The 13,116-nt window shown below is 50.0% G+C and overlaps 1 protein-coding gene across 1 annotated transcript; it reads right to left on the bottom strand.

The window, feature by feature from the left end:
- Positions 1-680: 680 nt before the first annotated feature.
- On the bottom strand, positions 681-12,869 carry GAS2L2 (growth arrest specific 2 like 2). Its single transcript, XM_081890778.1, has 6 exons — positions 11,742-12,869; positions 10,811-11,049; positions 9,856-9,963; positions 7,616-7,712; positions 5,386-5,683; positions 681-3,845 (listed from the first exon to the last, which is right to left on the bottom strand). Exons 1-6 carry the CDS (start codon positions 12,097-12,099, stop codon positions 2,006-2,008), a joined length of 2,940 nt encoding a protein of 979 aa, XP_081746904.1. The 5' UTR covers positions 12,100-12,869; the 3' UTR covers positions 681-2,005.
- Between the last annotated feature and the right edge of the window lie 247 nt (positions 12,870-13,116).

Below are 13,116 nucleotides of genomic sequence, written 5' to 3'. Positions count from 1 at the left end.
GCCCTTTATCAAAAGATCCTAGTGCGGTATACAGCATTAAGAACACATTTTATGAAGCATAATAATAAAAAGTGTAATAATAAAATACTCATAATAACAGTGTCTCCCCTCCCCAGCTTTAACAGGCCATAGATTCTTTAATTGCCAGTGGCCATTAAACACATACATGTCTGGAAATGTGCACCAAATTTCACAGGAGTTTCTTCCTGCGAGATCAAGCGCACGGGAGTTGTAGAACATAGCGTTGAAGGAAGAAGCAGATGCAATGATGGACGCAAACCTTTGCGACTTGCAGCTATTCGCTGGGGGTCCCAGAAGATCGGAGGCAAGTAGAAGCACAGGTCTGGGATAGATCCATCAGTAGAGCAGGGGGTTCTTAAATTCAGAGTTGTGGATTCAAGCCCCATGTTGGGCAGAAGATTCCTGCATTGCAGGGGGTTAGAATAGATGACCCTCGTGCTCAATTCTAACTCTGTGATTCTATAGAATTGTAGAGCTGGAAGGAACCCCAAGGGTCTTCTAGTCTAACCCCTGCAAGGCAGTGAGAGTCAGGGTTCTAGCCAAGGTCAGGGCTGCAAAGGCGTTGTTATGGGATGGCTTGCAGGCAAGGGGAGCTCTGTGCCTTTAAACTAGGCATGGGGTCTCTTGCTATTTCTCCTTCTTTTAAACTTTTTTAAAAAAATAATAATAATACTAATTGAATACGGGGCTGCTCATCTTCTGAAAGCTGCCCTATATTTGTGCATACACATTTTATGTAAATGTAAATTAGGGCCCCAAGTATTTCACAGACCTAGCAATGCCCCCTTGGAGATATTCCAAGTCCCTCTCTGAATTAAAATTTTATATATATAGTTAAGTTTCTAACGCTTTTACGCATGGAGATAAAGCAGACAGGGAGTGCTCCAGCTAATTGCTCATTAAGAATTAAACATGCTCCCTCCTCCTGATGTTCTCCTGGCGAATAAGTGCAAGGCGATTTGGGTAACTGACAAGTGCAATGGCCCCTTCTTTAAAAAAAAAAAATCATCAAATCAGACTTTATTGCATTAATATTTAATCAAATGCAATCCTATTAAACATACCAGGAGGCCTGTGTGTTCTCTCTGTTCTGAGCTGATTCTGCACGTTCTAAGTCGTCCCCTGTCCCCCAACCTATATGGAATTCAGAGAGTCTGAACTCCCATTATTGAAAGAGTCACAAGGCTCTAGTTCTCATGGACGCAAACAATGCATCCAAAATCAGCTCCTGCTATTTTAAACCCTGGAGCAGGATTCGATTCTTCATGGTGGAGAATTGGTGGCCCTCCTGGTGTCATTGGACTCCAGCTGCCACCATCCCCATCACTCATTGGCCATGGTGACTGGGAGTCCCAAAACAACCAGAGAACCACAGGTTCCTCATCTTTGGGCTTGTGTGACAACCAAGAACAAGCCTGATAGATGTTGGGGGCAGGTGCACGACAGAACTGTGCTATGGGCATCTATCTGTTGCTATCTATAGCACAACCAGGAAACCAGACCTTAGCAAATGAGCCATATTCCATTTTTGTTTTGTGAACTGCAGAGACTCAGATGATACTCAACTAAATGCCCCCCACCAGCACCTGTATTCATCCAGGTTTATTTCCAGAAAGTCAAAGAACAAAGATAATGATCTATAGAACATACAACTCCCCACTGGCAACCTTTTGTCTCCCTGTGGGATCAACACACCCACAGAGGTACAGCTGCAAGCTTCTAGCTTTCAGGGTTACAAGCTAAGACCTGCACTTGGTGTCTGCTAACTGTTTAGGCAGCTGAGGGAGTAGGAGAGAGGGGTCCCCACCCCACCCCTGGTTCAACACACTGCATAGTTAGCACATACATATGGTACAAATCTCATTAATTCACTTTTCTGGCCCAAAACTGAGACCACCAGACACAAAGCTTGGCGATGGGGGTTAGGCACAAGAAAAGACCGCAATTGCAATTCTGAGACTGCAATCGCATCTTTAAGGAAACGTCACACCCAGGATTCCTCCACACCTGACGCCGCCGTTTCCCCCTCTGTCACACTTGCTTTCCTCCCAGAACCCCTGTCTTGTGTGGATGAAGGGCAATAGTCAGAAAGTGCAGCCTGGTCTTTGGACCCGGTGTCCCCCGAGCCATTTTGCCTCACGGCAGCCTGGCCACTCCAGATTTGGGATTTGGCGCTGTGGGCCTTCTTCGCCTGGGCCTTGACGCTGGATCCTCTTTGGGCATGCCTGTACGCGATTGGAGTGGGGATCCTTGAAGGCCTCTTTTCGGGCCTGTTGTCTCTGCGCGGCCGGATTTTGGGGCGCAGCTTCAGCTTATAAATGGAGGGCACCCGCTCCGGTTTCTTCAGAGACCGCCTCGGCTTACTCTGAGGTAGTTTTGTGTCCTCAGGAGCTGGAGGGTGCTCTGGAGAATCAGGAGGTCTGCCTGGCATCGCTTGAGAGGCTCTGCCGTTTCCGTCGACTTCCACACGAGCTGTGTGGTATGGTTCTTCACCTTCTGCTTCAGGGGCCACACAGTTCTCCTCAGAAACAGCACTTTCTCTGTCTAGGAATGTTTTTCCGGCCTGGTTTCCATTCACCAGAGATGGACTTGACTGGGGGAAACTTCCCTCAGTCCCTGCGTGCTCCCGGTGCAGTGTTTTGGAAAGCTCTTGAATAACGCTGTCGTAATGTAGTCCTGCAGGGTGCCACCTCATCTCCCTCTCAGGCACATAGACCCCGCTCCGAGGCACACTTCCCTCAGAGACTGAGGTCCTTGGGGTGATAGGCAAAGAGGACCATGCGGGTGTGGAGACCCTGGGCCCATTACAGGTCAAGGACATGGCGTCTCTTCCTTGGCAACAGTCCACTCCAAACCCTCCTAGCCGACTCCCTCGAGAAATGGGGTTGCCTTCAGAGACTTCCTCCAGCTCCTTGATGTTGGCCAAAATCTCATCCTCTAGGCTCCTGTACAGAGCTTGTTCTTCCACCGGGTCGATAGGCAGTGGTGTGTAAACACGTTCTGTTCCCCTTCCCAGTTCCTTGGTATCTCCACGACTCATCTGGCCATCTTTACAAGGTCTTCCTGGAACACTTTCTTGCCCAGCTAAGGTCCCACCATCCTTCATTTTCTGACCGATTCTACCCCCTGAGCTGTTGGAGGACCTGCTGGCTGATGCTTCCAGGCTGACAGCTTTGCCCTGTTCTCTCAGAAGAGGGGCCTTGCCCTTGAAAAGCTCTTTCCTGGGCAGGTTGCCTTGGTTTTTGTCCAGGGTGTTACCCCCATTTCTGAAACAGAACGCCTCTCGGTAGCTGCTACCAATTGCTGGCGGCCTGTATGATGTTGGGGCAACTCTTCCAGAGGTCTTGGCACTGCTGTCTTCTTTCTGAGTCACACCTGCGTGTTTTACTGGGGAGGGTGATCTCCACGCTATTGAGTCCTTACTCCAGCTGTGTACGATGACTCCACCTTGCGGCCTTGCAGGGCTTTCCATTGGGGCCTGGAAGTGCTTGGCCGGACTGGAAGAGCGTGTCTGCGGGCCGTTCATTTCAGGCTGGGACCTTCCTGGAGGCCGGGTCACTGGAGCCCTCGGTGTAGCCGCTCTGGATGACGCTGGCCTCTCTGGTTTCTCTTTGTGAGGTGTCGGCGTTGGGATTCTGGCAGGAGATCTTCCGCGATGTGCCTCTGAGACAGATTTCCGAATGGGCGAGGTGTTCTCCGTGCTTCCGTTCAGCTGGGACGGGACAGGACATGCCTCTCTTCGGCTCCGCATAGAGAGAGTTGACTTAGATGCGGGTCTCTCTTCGGGGGCCGGCAGCCTCTGGGTTGGAGTCACTGACCTCGCCCTGAAAGAGGAGAACCCAATAATATAAGCACAACACATGCTCTAGTTATCTCCCGCTTGGATTACTGCAATGCACTCTACGTGGGGCTACCTTTGAAGGTGACCCAGAAACCACAACTAATCCAGAGTGTGGCAGCTAAACTGGTGACTGGGAGTGGCCACAGAGACCATATAACACCGGTCGTGAAAGAGCTACATTGGCTCCCAGTACGTTTCTTAGCACAATTCAAAGTGTTGGTGTTGACCTTTAAAGCCCTAAACCAGTGTTTCCCAAACTTTTTTGGGCAACGGCACACCTGTTTACTGAAAAAAAATCTCACGGCACACCACCATTAAAGCCCCGCCCCGTGACGTCAGCGCGCAGCGTCACGCCGGGAGGGACGCACGAAAGTGAAAGTTTTTTCCCTCCCCCTTGCCGGGGAACCTCCAAGCTTTGGGGGTGGGAGGAGGCAGCAGAGCGAGGGACTGAGGGACGGCGGCAACTGAGGCGGCGGCGGCTGTTGTGGTGGTGGCGGCGATAGCGGGCGGAGGAGGGGGCGGCGGCGGGGCTTGAGGAGCCGTCGCCGGGAGTTGCTGCTGCTGTTGTTGCTGCTGCTGCCCGGACATGCCGGCCTCCTCCTCCTCCGCTGTCTCGCGCTCCTCCCTTTTGCACGCGCTGCCCCGCCGCTCGGCACCACCACCGCGGAGCCGCCCCCGGCTCGACGCGGATCCTCGCCGCCGCCGCCTCTCACCGCCCGACTCGCCCGCCTCCCTCCCACGGCACACCAACCAATGTCTGACGGCACAGTAGTGTGCCGCGGAACACCGGTTGGGAAACACTGCCCTAAACGGCCTCAGCCCAGTATACCTGAAGAAGCGTCTCCACCCCCATCGTTCTGCCTGAACACTGAGGTCCAGCTCCGAGGGCCTTCTGGCGATTCCTTCCCTGAGAGAAGTGAGGTTACAGGGAACCAGGCAGAGGGCCTTCTCGGGAGTGGCACCCACCCTGTGGAACGCCCTCCGATCAGACGTCAAGGAAATAAACAACTATCTGACTTTTTGAAGACATCTGAAGGCAGCAACTGGAATTCAGAAGCATTGTTGTCTCCAACTGCAATACACACACACACACACACACACACACACACAGTCATACCTCGGGCTGAATGTGCTTCGGGTTGAGCTTGTTTGAGTTGCGCCCCGCGGCAACCCGGAAGTAATGGAGCGCATTACTTCCGGGTTTCGCCGCTCGCGCATGTGCATGTGCTCAAAATGACATCATGGGCATGCACAGACGCGCCGTTGCGTCTTACGTTCCGTTTGGGATGTGAACGGGGCTCTGGAACAGATCCCGTTTGCATCCCGAGGTACCACTGTGTGTGTGTGTCTATATATATATATATGTGTGTGTGTGTGTGTGTGTGTGTGTGTGTGTGTGTGTAGGCTCATATTCTTTACCATAACATTGTTCCAGTTACTCTGGGCCATAAATCTAGTGAAAACTTTGAGCTCTTGGCAGAAAACAAATCCTCCCTATCTCTCCACACATTATCTGTCATCACCTGACGGAAGGGACTCTCCGATGCTCTGAGACCTCCGGGGTTTTCCTACTGCTGCTGCCACCGCCGCCACCATTGCTCGGAGGTGACCTCTGCAGAGTCTTCCACCCAGGGCTGTGGGTGTTAGGAGTGTAGGTCCTCCACTCCACTGGGGGCAGCGGGCTTTGGGATCGGGTGACAATCAAAGCAGGCTGGGGCTTGGGGTTGTCTTTCCTGGGCGTTAAGCGGGCTGTGATTTCGTGTTGGACCGGCGTGGCTTGCATCTTCTGAGGGCTGCCTGCCCTCAAGGCTTGTTTGTGAGCTGCAGAAAGGGTTGGGGAAATCAATGAGAGAGAATCCTGCAGCACACCAGCTTCTAACACAGTTATCACAGTATATGCTTTCAAGGTCTGGAATCTTATTTTGTCAGAGATGTGGAATAGCTGAGTAGCTCACAGATCTGGCTTGGACTCTCCTGGACACATTCATACCCCAGGTCTGAGGTTCCTAGAAGGACTAAAGGATAGGTCTACTTCTGTGTTAATTCTGCAAGGAAAATTATACCAGTGTTGCAAAAGCAAGGCCAGAAGTCTAGAATGGTTAATATTCCAAAAATCCTCTGCAATATGTTGCATCCTGGATCCCACGGACACTTCCTGCTCATCTGACCAGCTTGCTGCCACCCCAATAATTCATTGCTCACATAACATGAAAGGAGATTCCGACTAAACATTAATTAGCAAGAACCTTCTGACAGCAGGAGCTGTTCGAAAGTGGAATGGACTCCCTCAGAAGGTTGTGGACTCTCCTTCATTAGAGGTGTGACCCACCCTGAGATCTTATGGTGAAGGGCAGTATATAAATCTTATAAAAATAAATAATAAAAAAAAGTTTTAAAACAGGTTGGATGGCCCTCTGTCATGGATGCTTTAGTTGAGATTGCTGTATTACAGGGAGTTGGACTAGATGACCCTCAGGGTCCCTTCCAATGCTACAATTCTATGATTTTATGAAGCACATTTTCTTTCCCAAAATTTGGGAGGTTCCATCGATTTGCTTGGGTTAAGTTCAGTTCTAAGGACTGTATTTGTTATCTGCAGCACTGGCCTGCCCTCTAGTGGACATCAGTGTCACTACAAAAGTCATGGCAATGGCTTTTATACAAGCTGCAGGTGCCCTGCTCTCTTTCGTAGCACAGAGGGGAGGAACCTCAGGCCCAGGAGATGAATGCAGCCCTGCCAGCCCCCGGGACTCTCCCCAGGCTACAACCTTCCCCAGCTGAATCCTCTACTGGTCCTGCTTCACATCCTGGTTTTGCCTGGGTAATGCCTCTGGGTTGGTTGCCTGGACTGAGGACAGAGAGGTATGTTTGTGTGTATAAACTAGCCTGCGGTACAAAGGTAAAATTTTTGCCTCTGGCCCCGCCCACCCCTACCATGTACCTCCTGGAAGGATACTTATGAGAGATTGCAGACCTTGGGCTAGAAAATTGTTCCCCACCCCTGTTATTAGCAGGTATAGTGGTACCTCAGGTTAAGTACTTAATTCGTTCCGGAGGTCCGTTCTTAACCTGAAACTGTTCTTAACCTGAAGCACCACTTTAGCTAATGGAGTCTCCTGCTGCTGCCGTGCCACCGCTGCACGATTTCTGTTCTCATCCTGTAGCAAAGTTCTTAACCTGAAGCACTATTTCTGGGTTAGTGGAGTCTGTAACCTGAAGCGTATGTAACCTGAAGCATATGTAACCCGAGATACCACTGTACAGTGGTACCATCTGGTCAGGGCTTTAGGACAGACGTGAAGGGCCCAACTCAGCAGAAGGAATATAATAATAATAATAATAATAATAATAATAATAATAATAATAATAATCTATCTTACTTATATGCCATTCATCTGACTGGGTTGCCCCAGCCACTTGGGGAGGCTTCCAACAAATATTAATCCCTCTTCAAAGGGAACCCCGGGAATTGTAGCTCTGTAGGGGTCTCTCCTAACAATTCTCAGCCCCCTTAACAAACTACAGCCCCCAGAATTCCCTGGGGGAAGCCACGAGTGTTTAAAGCAGCATCCTAGCACTTTAAAGATATGGTTTGAATGTGGCCTGGATCAAAGCCCTGATGTACAACAGCAGTCATTTTCGAGATCTGCTGGACTAATTAAGCAAAACCACAGGAATGAAACACTTTAGATTTAGAGCGAAGGGCACAGAGATGGTCTTACTTTACGTCCGACGAGAGCACGGGGGACTTACAGAGCGAGGTGCACCGGCAGGGGTCATGCTTGTCCAGGTAGTGCTCTAGGGTGTCCCAGCCTCCGCCCACTCGGACCATCACGTGATTCCGCAGGATCTGGAGCAAAAAGGAGTGCAGGTGAGCACCACATGCCCTTTCCTGACCGTGAGCCACAACAACACGTGCAGTCCTGGGGAATGCTGTCCCAAGTGACGTCTGCCTGGCAGTGATGCAGACACCTTATTGATATCAGGCTAAGGTTTTTCCTCTACACCTGGGGATCTGAAAAGTTTTAAAACCTGGAGACAGTCCTATGCGAGGTGACTAAGAGATAGGTAAAGGTAAAGGACCCCGCCCTGACAGTTAAGTCCAGCCGTGAATGACTCTGGGGTTGCAGCACTCATCTCGCTTTACTGGCCGAGGGAGCCGATGTTTGTCTGCAGACAGTTTTTCTGGGTTATGTGGCCAGCATGACTAAGTCGCTTCTGGCAAACCAGAGCAGCGCACGAAACGCCATTTACCTTCCCGCCGGAGTGGTACCTATTTATCTACTTGCACTTTGACATGCTTTTGAACTGCTAGGTTGCCAGGAGCAGGGACCGAGCAACGGGAGCTCACCCCGTCATGGGGATTCGAACCACTGACCTTCTGATTGGCAAGTCCTAGGCTCAGTGGTTTACACCACACAGCGCCACCAGCGTCCCAAGAGATTAAATACTAGTTGTTTCACAAGTCTGTTTATGTGCCACAGGCACACACACACACAGAAAGTTAGACCAGTGGTTCCCAAACTTTGGGGGGGGGCCTGCCCCCTTGGCTCCATAAATTCATCCCCACTGATCCTTTCCCTTATTCAGAATTGCGGTTTGCACAACCCACTGGGTAAGATAAAAACACAATAAAACTCAAAACAGTAACACTTAATTGCACATTTATGCAAAATCCAATTGAAATGATTTGGTTTAATTGATTCAACAATGGACTTGATCCTGTAAACCAGCTTTGCAAAGCCTTGTAGTCATTTACCGGTACGCCTCTACCGCCCGCTTCTTGCTCCTGTGGGTAATTCCACCCACTGCCTTTGGGGACAGCACTGCCCACTGTGGGAACCACTGTGTTAGATACACATGATATTCCTATGTCCTACCTACAGGTAACTCTCTCTTCTCTATAGGCTATCTGCTTCTGGCATGAGCTGGATCCTTATACCTGACAGGGCTGGGAGAAACCCGCCTTTGACATTCTGGAAATCTGCTGTCAGTTGTTGAAGAACAGAGGTGAGGAACCTTGGGCCAGGGGGCCAGAATGTGGCCCTCAGCCTTCTCTATCTGGCCCTTATGACACTTCCAAGGCCACACCACTTGCTTCTTGCCCTCCTTGTATGTTTTTGCCTGGCTGAGAGGTGTCTTTGACCTCTGATCATACTTCCTGCTTTCCTAGATGGTGGAGGGAAGACGAGTGTGACTCTGGATGTGTGTGGTGGTGGGGAGGATGTGGGAGAAATCTGATTCTGCTCATGTTCAAAGGTGAACTTATTGAATTGAATTTGCATATTCTAAAACAACGTGAGAACCGTAATCACAGCCATCCTTCAAATCCAACTCATCTGAATTTTGCAATGCAGTTCTCCAGCCCACCAACCAACCAGTCTTTACAAAAATGCATATATTAGCAGGGAGTGTGCCTGAAAATGTTAGTGAAAATAACTTACAAGAATGCATTATATTAGCGAAAACTGAGGAGCAAAAATGTGTACAGTAGTCAAAACTGTATACAAAAAATTGTGTGTTGAGAGAGATTTGCCCTGAAATGCTGAAGAATTTTCATGAGGATTTTTAAATGGCAGAGGTGTTGGGGAAATGGGAAAGTGAGAAAATAGAAATTGATAGATCCTTCCAACCCTAGGAGTGGGGGGCCCTGTGTCCTCTCCACCAACAAACCCAACATGGCAACATTTCCCCTGCCATCACCCCAATTCCAACTGCCATTAGCCATTATAGTAGTCAAAAGTCCTGGCAAAAATGTGTGTATTGTGAAAAATTCACACCAAAACACTGATGAATTTTTCAAGAGGATTTAAAAACGTGGCTCCAAAGTGGAGAGCTTAATTTCAGGATGGAAAAATTTGGAGCTGAGAAGACAGAAATGGACAGCTTCCTCCAGCCCAAGTGTGTGAGCATGCTCAGAAACCAGCTTAAAATCCACATCCATTGCTCCACCCACTTTTGCCTCTGGCCCCGCCCACCACAGGTCAACTTACCCTGACAAAGATCAGCAAGTTCGAATCGCCCACGCGGTATTTCCCTTCCGAGACTTTGATCATGGAGAACTGGACCGGGCAGGTGCAACGGCTGACGAGACACTGGACCTTTGCAGAAAGCAGGAGGATAAGAATAGTAATGAGTTCGGCAACAACCACCTGAATATGAGTGAGAGGAAGTGTGGAGTAGTGGTTAGAGTTTTAGACTAGGAGCTGTGAGATGAGGGTTTGCCTTCCTCACTCGGCCCTGACGCTCACTGGGTGACCATGAGATTGACCACCAATCACCCCTCAGCCTGGCCAACCTCACAGGGTCGTTGTGAGTATGAAACTGGGAAGAACAGTATTGATGAGCTTCTTGGACTGAATGTGAGACGCAGATGTATAAATAAATAGCACATTGGAACTGCTTTCCAGCGCCTGTTAAAAACATTTTTGTTTAGACAAGCCTGCCCAGATATTTAGCAGGTTGGTGTGAGTTTCCAATTCTTTGTAGTCTATTGTTATTTTTACTTTTTGAAAGTCTTAAATTATTGTAATTTTTCTTGTCGATAATCTTATTGTTTTACGCTTCTTTTTTAAAACAATCAAGCAGTTATAAATTTTATGAAATAAAACAAATAGTCGGGGGAACAACGATGATGATGATGACAGGTGGCCCTCTAGGATTCTTGATGTGGACCTCCAGAGTTTTCCCCAAGCCACACCCCTCACCAGCCCTGCCCTGTCCCTTCCTTTGCTGCTTTTGCCAGGCACAAATGTGTCATAGAATCATAGATGTGTAGAGCTGGAGGGGATCCCTAAGGTCATCCAGTCCAACCCCCTGCAATGTAGGAATCACAGCTACAGAATCCTGGTAGATGGCCACCCAGCCTCTGCTTAAAAACCTCCAATGAAGGAGAGCCTTTGACCTGCGCAGCTTAGGGACCCTGTGTTTGCCCTGGGGCACAAATACCATCTGGTCGAGGTTCTTGAAATTGGCCGGCTTTCTCTGGGCTCTTGGGAGGGGGGTCTCTTCCGGCGGCAGGTTCAGGTCCTCGCGGATCTCCTCCTCGATCTCCTCCTCCATCTGGATGAGGGTGGGGGCACTCATGCCAAAGCGAGCGGCTCGGCGGGCCACCTCCAGGAGACAGAGGACAAAGTTCTTCTCGTTCTTGCGCAAGACCAGGTCTTCTGTCTCGAACATCAGGACTTCTGGAACAAAGCAGGTGGGGTGAAAGTAGGGGACAGCTAGGCAGTGTGGACTGAGGGGCGAATGGTGGGAAAATGCCACAGAGAAACCAAGTCAGGGTTATCAGCTAGTGCTGTGTCAAACTTTTCTCCTCAGTTTTGTTTTCTCTGTTCTCCATCAATCAAAAAGCGATTGCGTTGGAGAAGTCCCCCAAAATCAAGAGTTTTCACTCCCATCTCTCATACAAGGCAAGGCAAACATCCTGAGCCCACCTCTCATCTTGGGGGATTATTCCTTTCCCCACCAACAGACTCTCCCCCCGTGGGGAAGTTGGACATAGCCAACAACATGCTTGATGCTGACCACCCACAGGAGCATAAAATAGCTTCCTGGATCAGGCCATTGGCCCATCTAGCCCAGCAGCTGTCTCCAGCTGTGGAGGCAGAGCACAGCGGCCATCAGTAGCCCTCTCCTCCTCCATGAATTTGCCCAACCTTCTTTCAAAGCCATCTAGGTTGGCGGCCATCCCAGCCTCCTGTGGAAGGGAGTTCCACGGTTTAACTATATGCTGCTACTTTTTGGCCTAACGGAGAACAAATCTGGTCCATCTTCTGCATGATGGAGCCCTCCCAATCTTGTTCTTTGCCACTCCAGAGGGCAGAATTGGAGGACCATGATTTGGCAACCCTTCCTCACCCAGTTCTGAGCTGCGTACCTTTAATGCCCATCTCCTTCCGGCACCACTGGATGAAGTTGGACACGTTGTCCCTGGCTTGGAAGGTCCCTGGCTGAGCAAAGTCGTTGCAAGTCACTTCGCAGGTGGGCAACTGGAGCTTGTGGCTCAGACCCGGGTACCTCTGCTCAAAGTCCCAAGCCACTTGGGTGATGCTGTTGGCATGGTGACAGAGCAAGACCCCTGTCTCCAGCGCTTCCAAGAAGAACTCCACACTGATGTCCACATCATAGAGTTCCTTCAGCCACTCGGCCAAGTCTTCCTTCATGGCATAGAGGTATTGTTCCCCGGTCTTGTATGGGCGGATGCTCCTCATACGAGCCTCCTGGATTCCGGACATCTTCAAGCGCTGGTGGGGGGGGGGACTCAGTACAAAATCTGCTCAGCAACCTTAAAAACTCCAGCTCTCTCCTTGCCCTTCATCAACCCATCCCTTGAGCCACTCCCAACCACCTGTGACATCAAAACAAATCCACCTCAAAGTTATATTTTCAAGGCAGACTTTGGCTCCATGCTCCATCAGTTCTCACAGAAACCAGGGATATATTTGATCCCCTACAGCAGCATGGCTGGATCGTCTTGTCGAAATGTTGGTGAGGTGGGAGCTTCTCCTGAAATGACTTCCTAAGATCTCTCATCTCACGACCTCACCATTAATGGTGGCCCATCATCAGCTTGTCCTTGGTTCAAAACTCGTTTCTGGCAAAAGCGGAGTGTCCCTTGTTGGTCCACCACTGCTCCACGAGGCAACTATTGGATTCCTCTTACACCACAAGCATCTGATATCCTCCTATCTTACGCCTCGAACATATTCACACACACGTGTCCTTAGGGGATTTGCAGAACTTCTGGTGCAAGATCCATAAAAAGAGGGAGAATCTCTTTCGCAGGGCCGGGTCCCTGGTCTGTTGTGCTTCCTTCTTCCAAGTCCTGTTCTCTTCTCCTTGGTGACAGACAACTCTGGACAAAACACTCCCCGTTCGCCCTGCTAGATCGGATGTCGCTTTGCCTCGGCTGGAGCAAACAACCCTCGCTCCTTTTTGCAACACTGATCCACCCAAGCAAATGAGATTCTGCGAGCACAAAGCTTGACGGGGGGCGGGTGGGGGAGTGGCAAGACAGATGTCCACTCACTGGAAACCATGGAGAAAGGGCAGGTTAGTTGAGCTTGGATGTAGCCAGGGTTTTTGTTGGGGGGGGCTGAACCTCAGTTTGCAATGCATTTTTTGTATTGATTGAGGGGGCAGCTGCCCCTCCCTGCCCCCCTTGGCTACACCCATGTGTAAGAGTCAGAAGTGACAAAATAGAATAGAAGTTTATAAAATTGTGCACAGTGTGGCGAAAGCCAGTGGCGTAG

The sequence above is a fragment of the Podarcis melisellensis genome (genome assembly GCF_964234715.1).
Source record: "Podarcis melisellensis genome assembly, chromosome: 15".
Lineage (NCBI taxonomy): Eukaryota > Metazoa > Chordata > Lepidosauria > Squamata > Lacertidae > Podarcis > Podarcis melisellensis.
Note: the sequence above shows the minus strand (reverse complement) of the source record. Positions and strands in the feature narration are given on the sequence as shown.

What these genes read in the sequence shown, in the direction of transcription:
- GAS2L2 (XM_081890778.1), bottom strand. Translation starts at nt 12,099, where the DNA reads ATGTCCGGAATCCAGGAGGCTCGTATGAGGAGCATCCGCCCATACAAG. An exon ending in TCAAGAACCTCGACCAGATG is followed by an intron (nt 9,964 to 10,810) that starts GTATTTGTGCCC and finishes CTTTCTGCAAAG; the next exon opens with GTCCAGTGTCTCGTCAGCCG. An exon ending in CGGAGAGTCCCTTCCGTCAG is followed by an intron (nt 3,846 to 5,385) that starts GTGATGACAGAT and finishes CTCCTCTTTCAG; the next exon opens with GGCGAGGTCAGTGACTCCAA.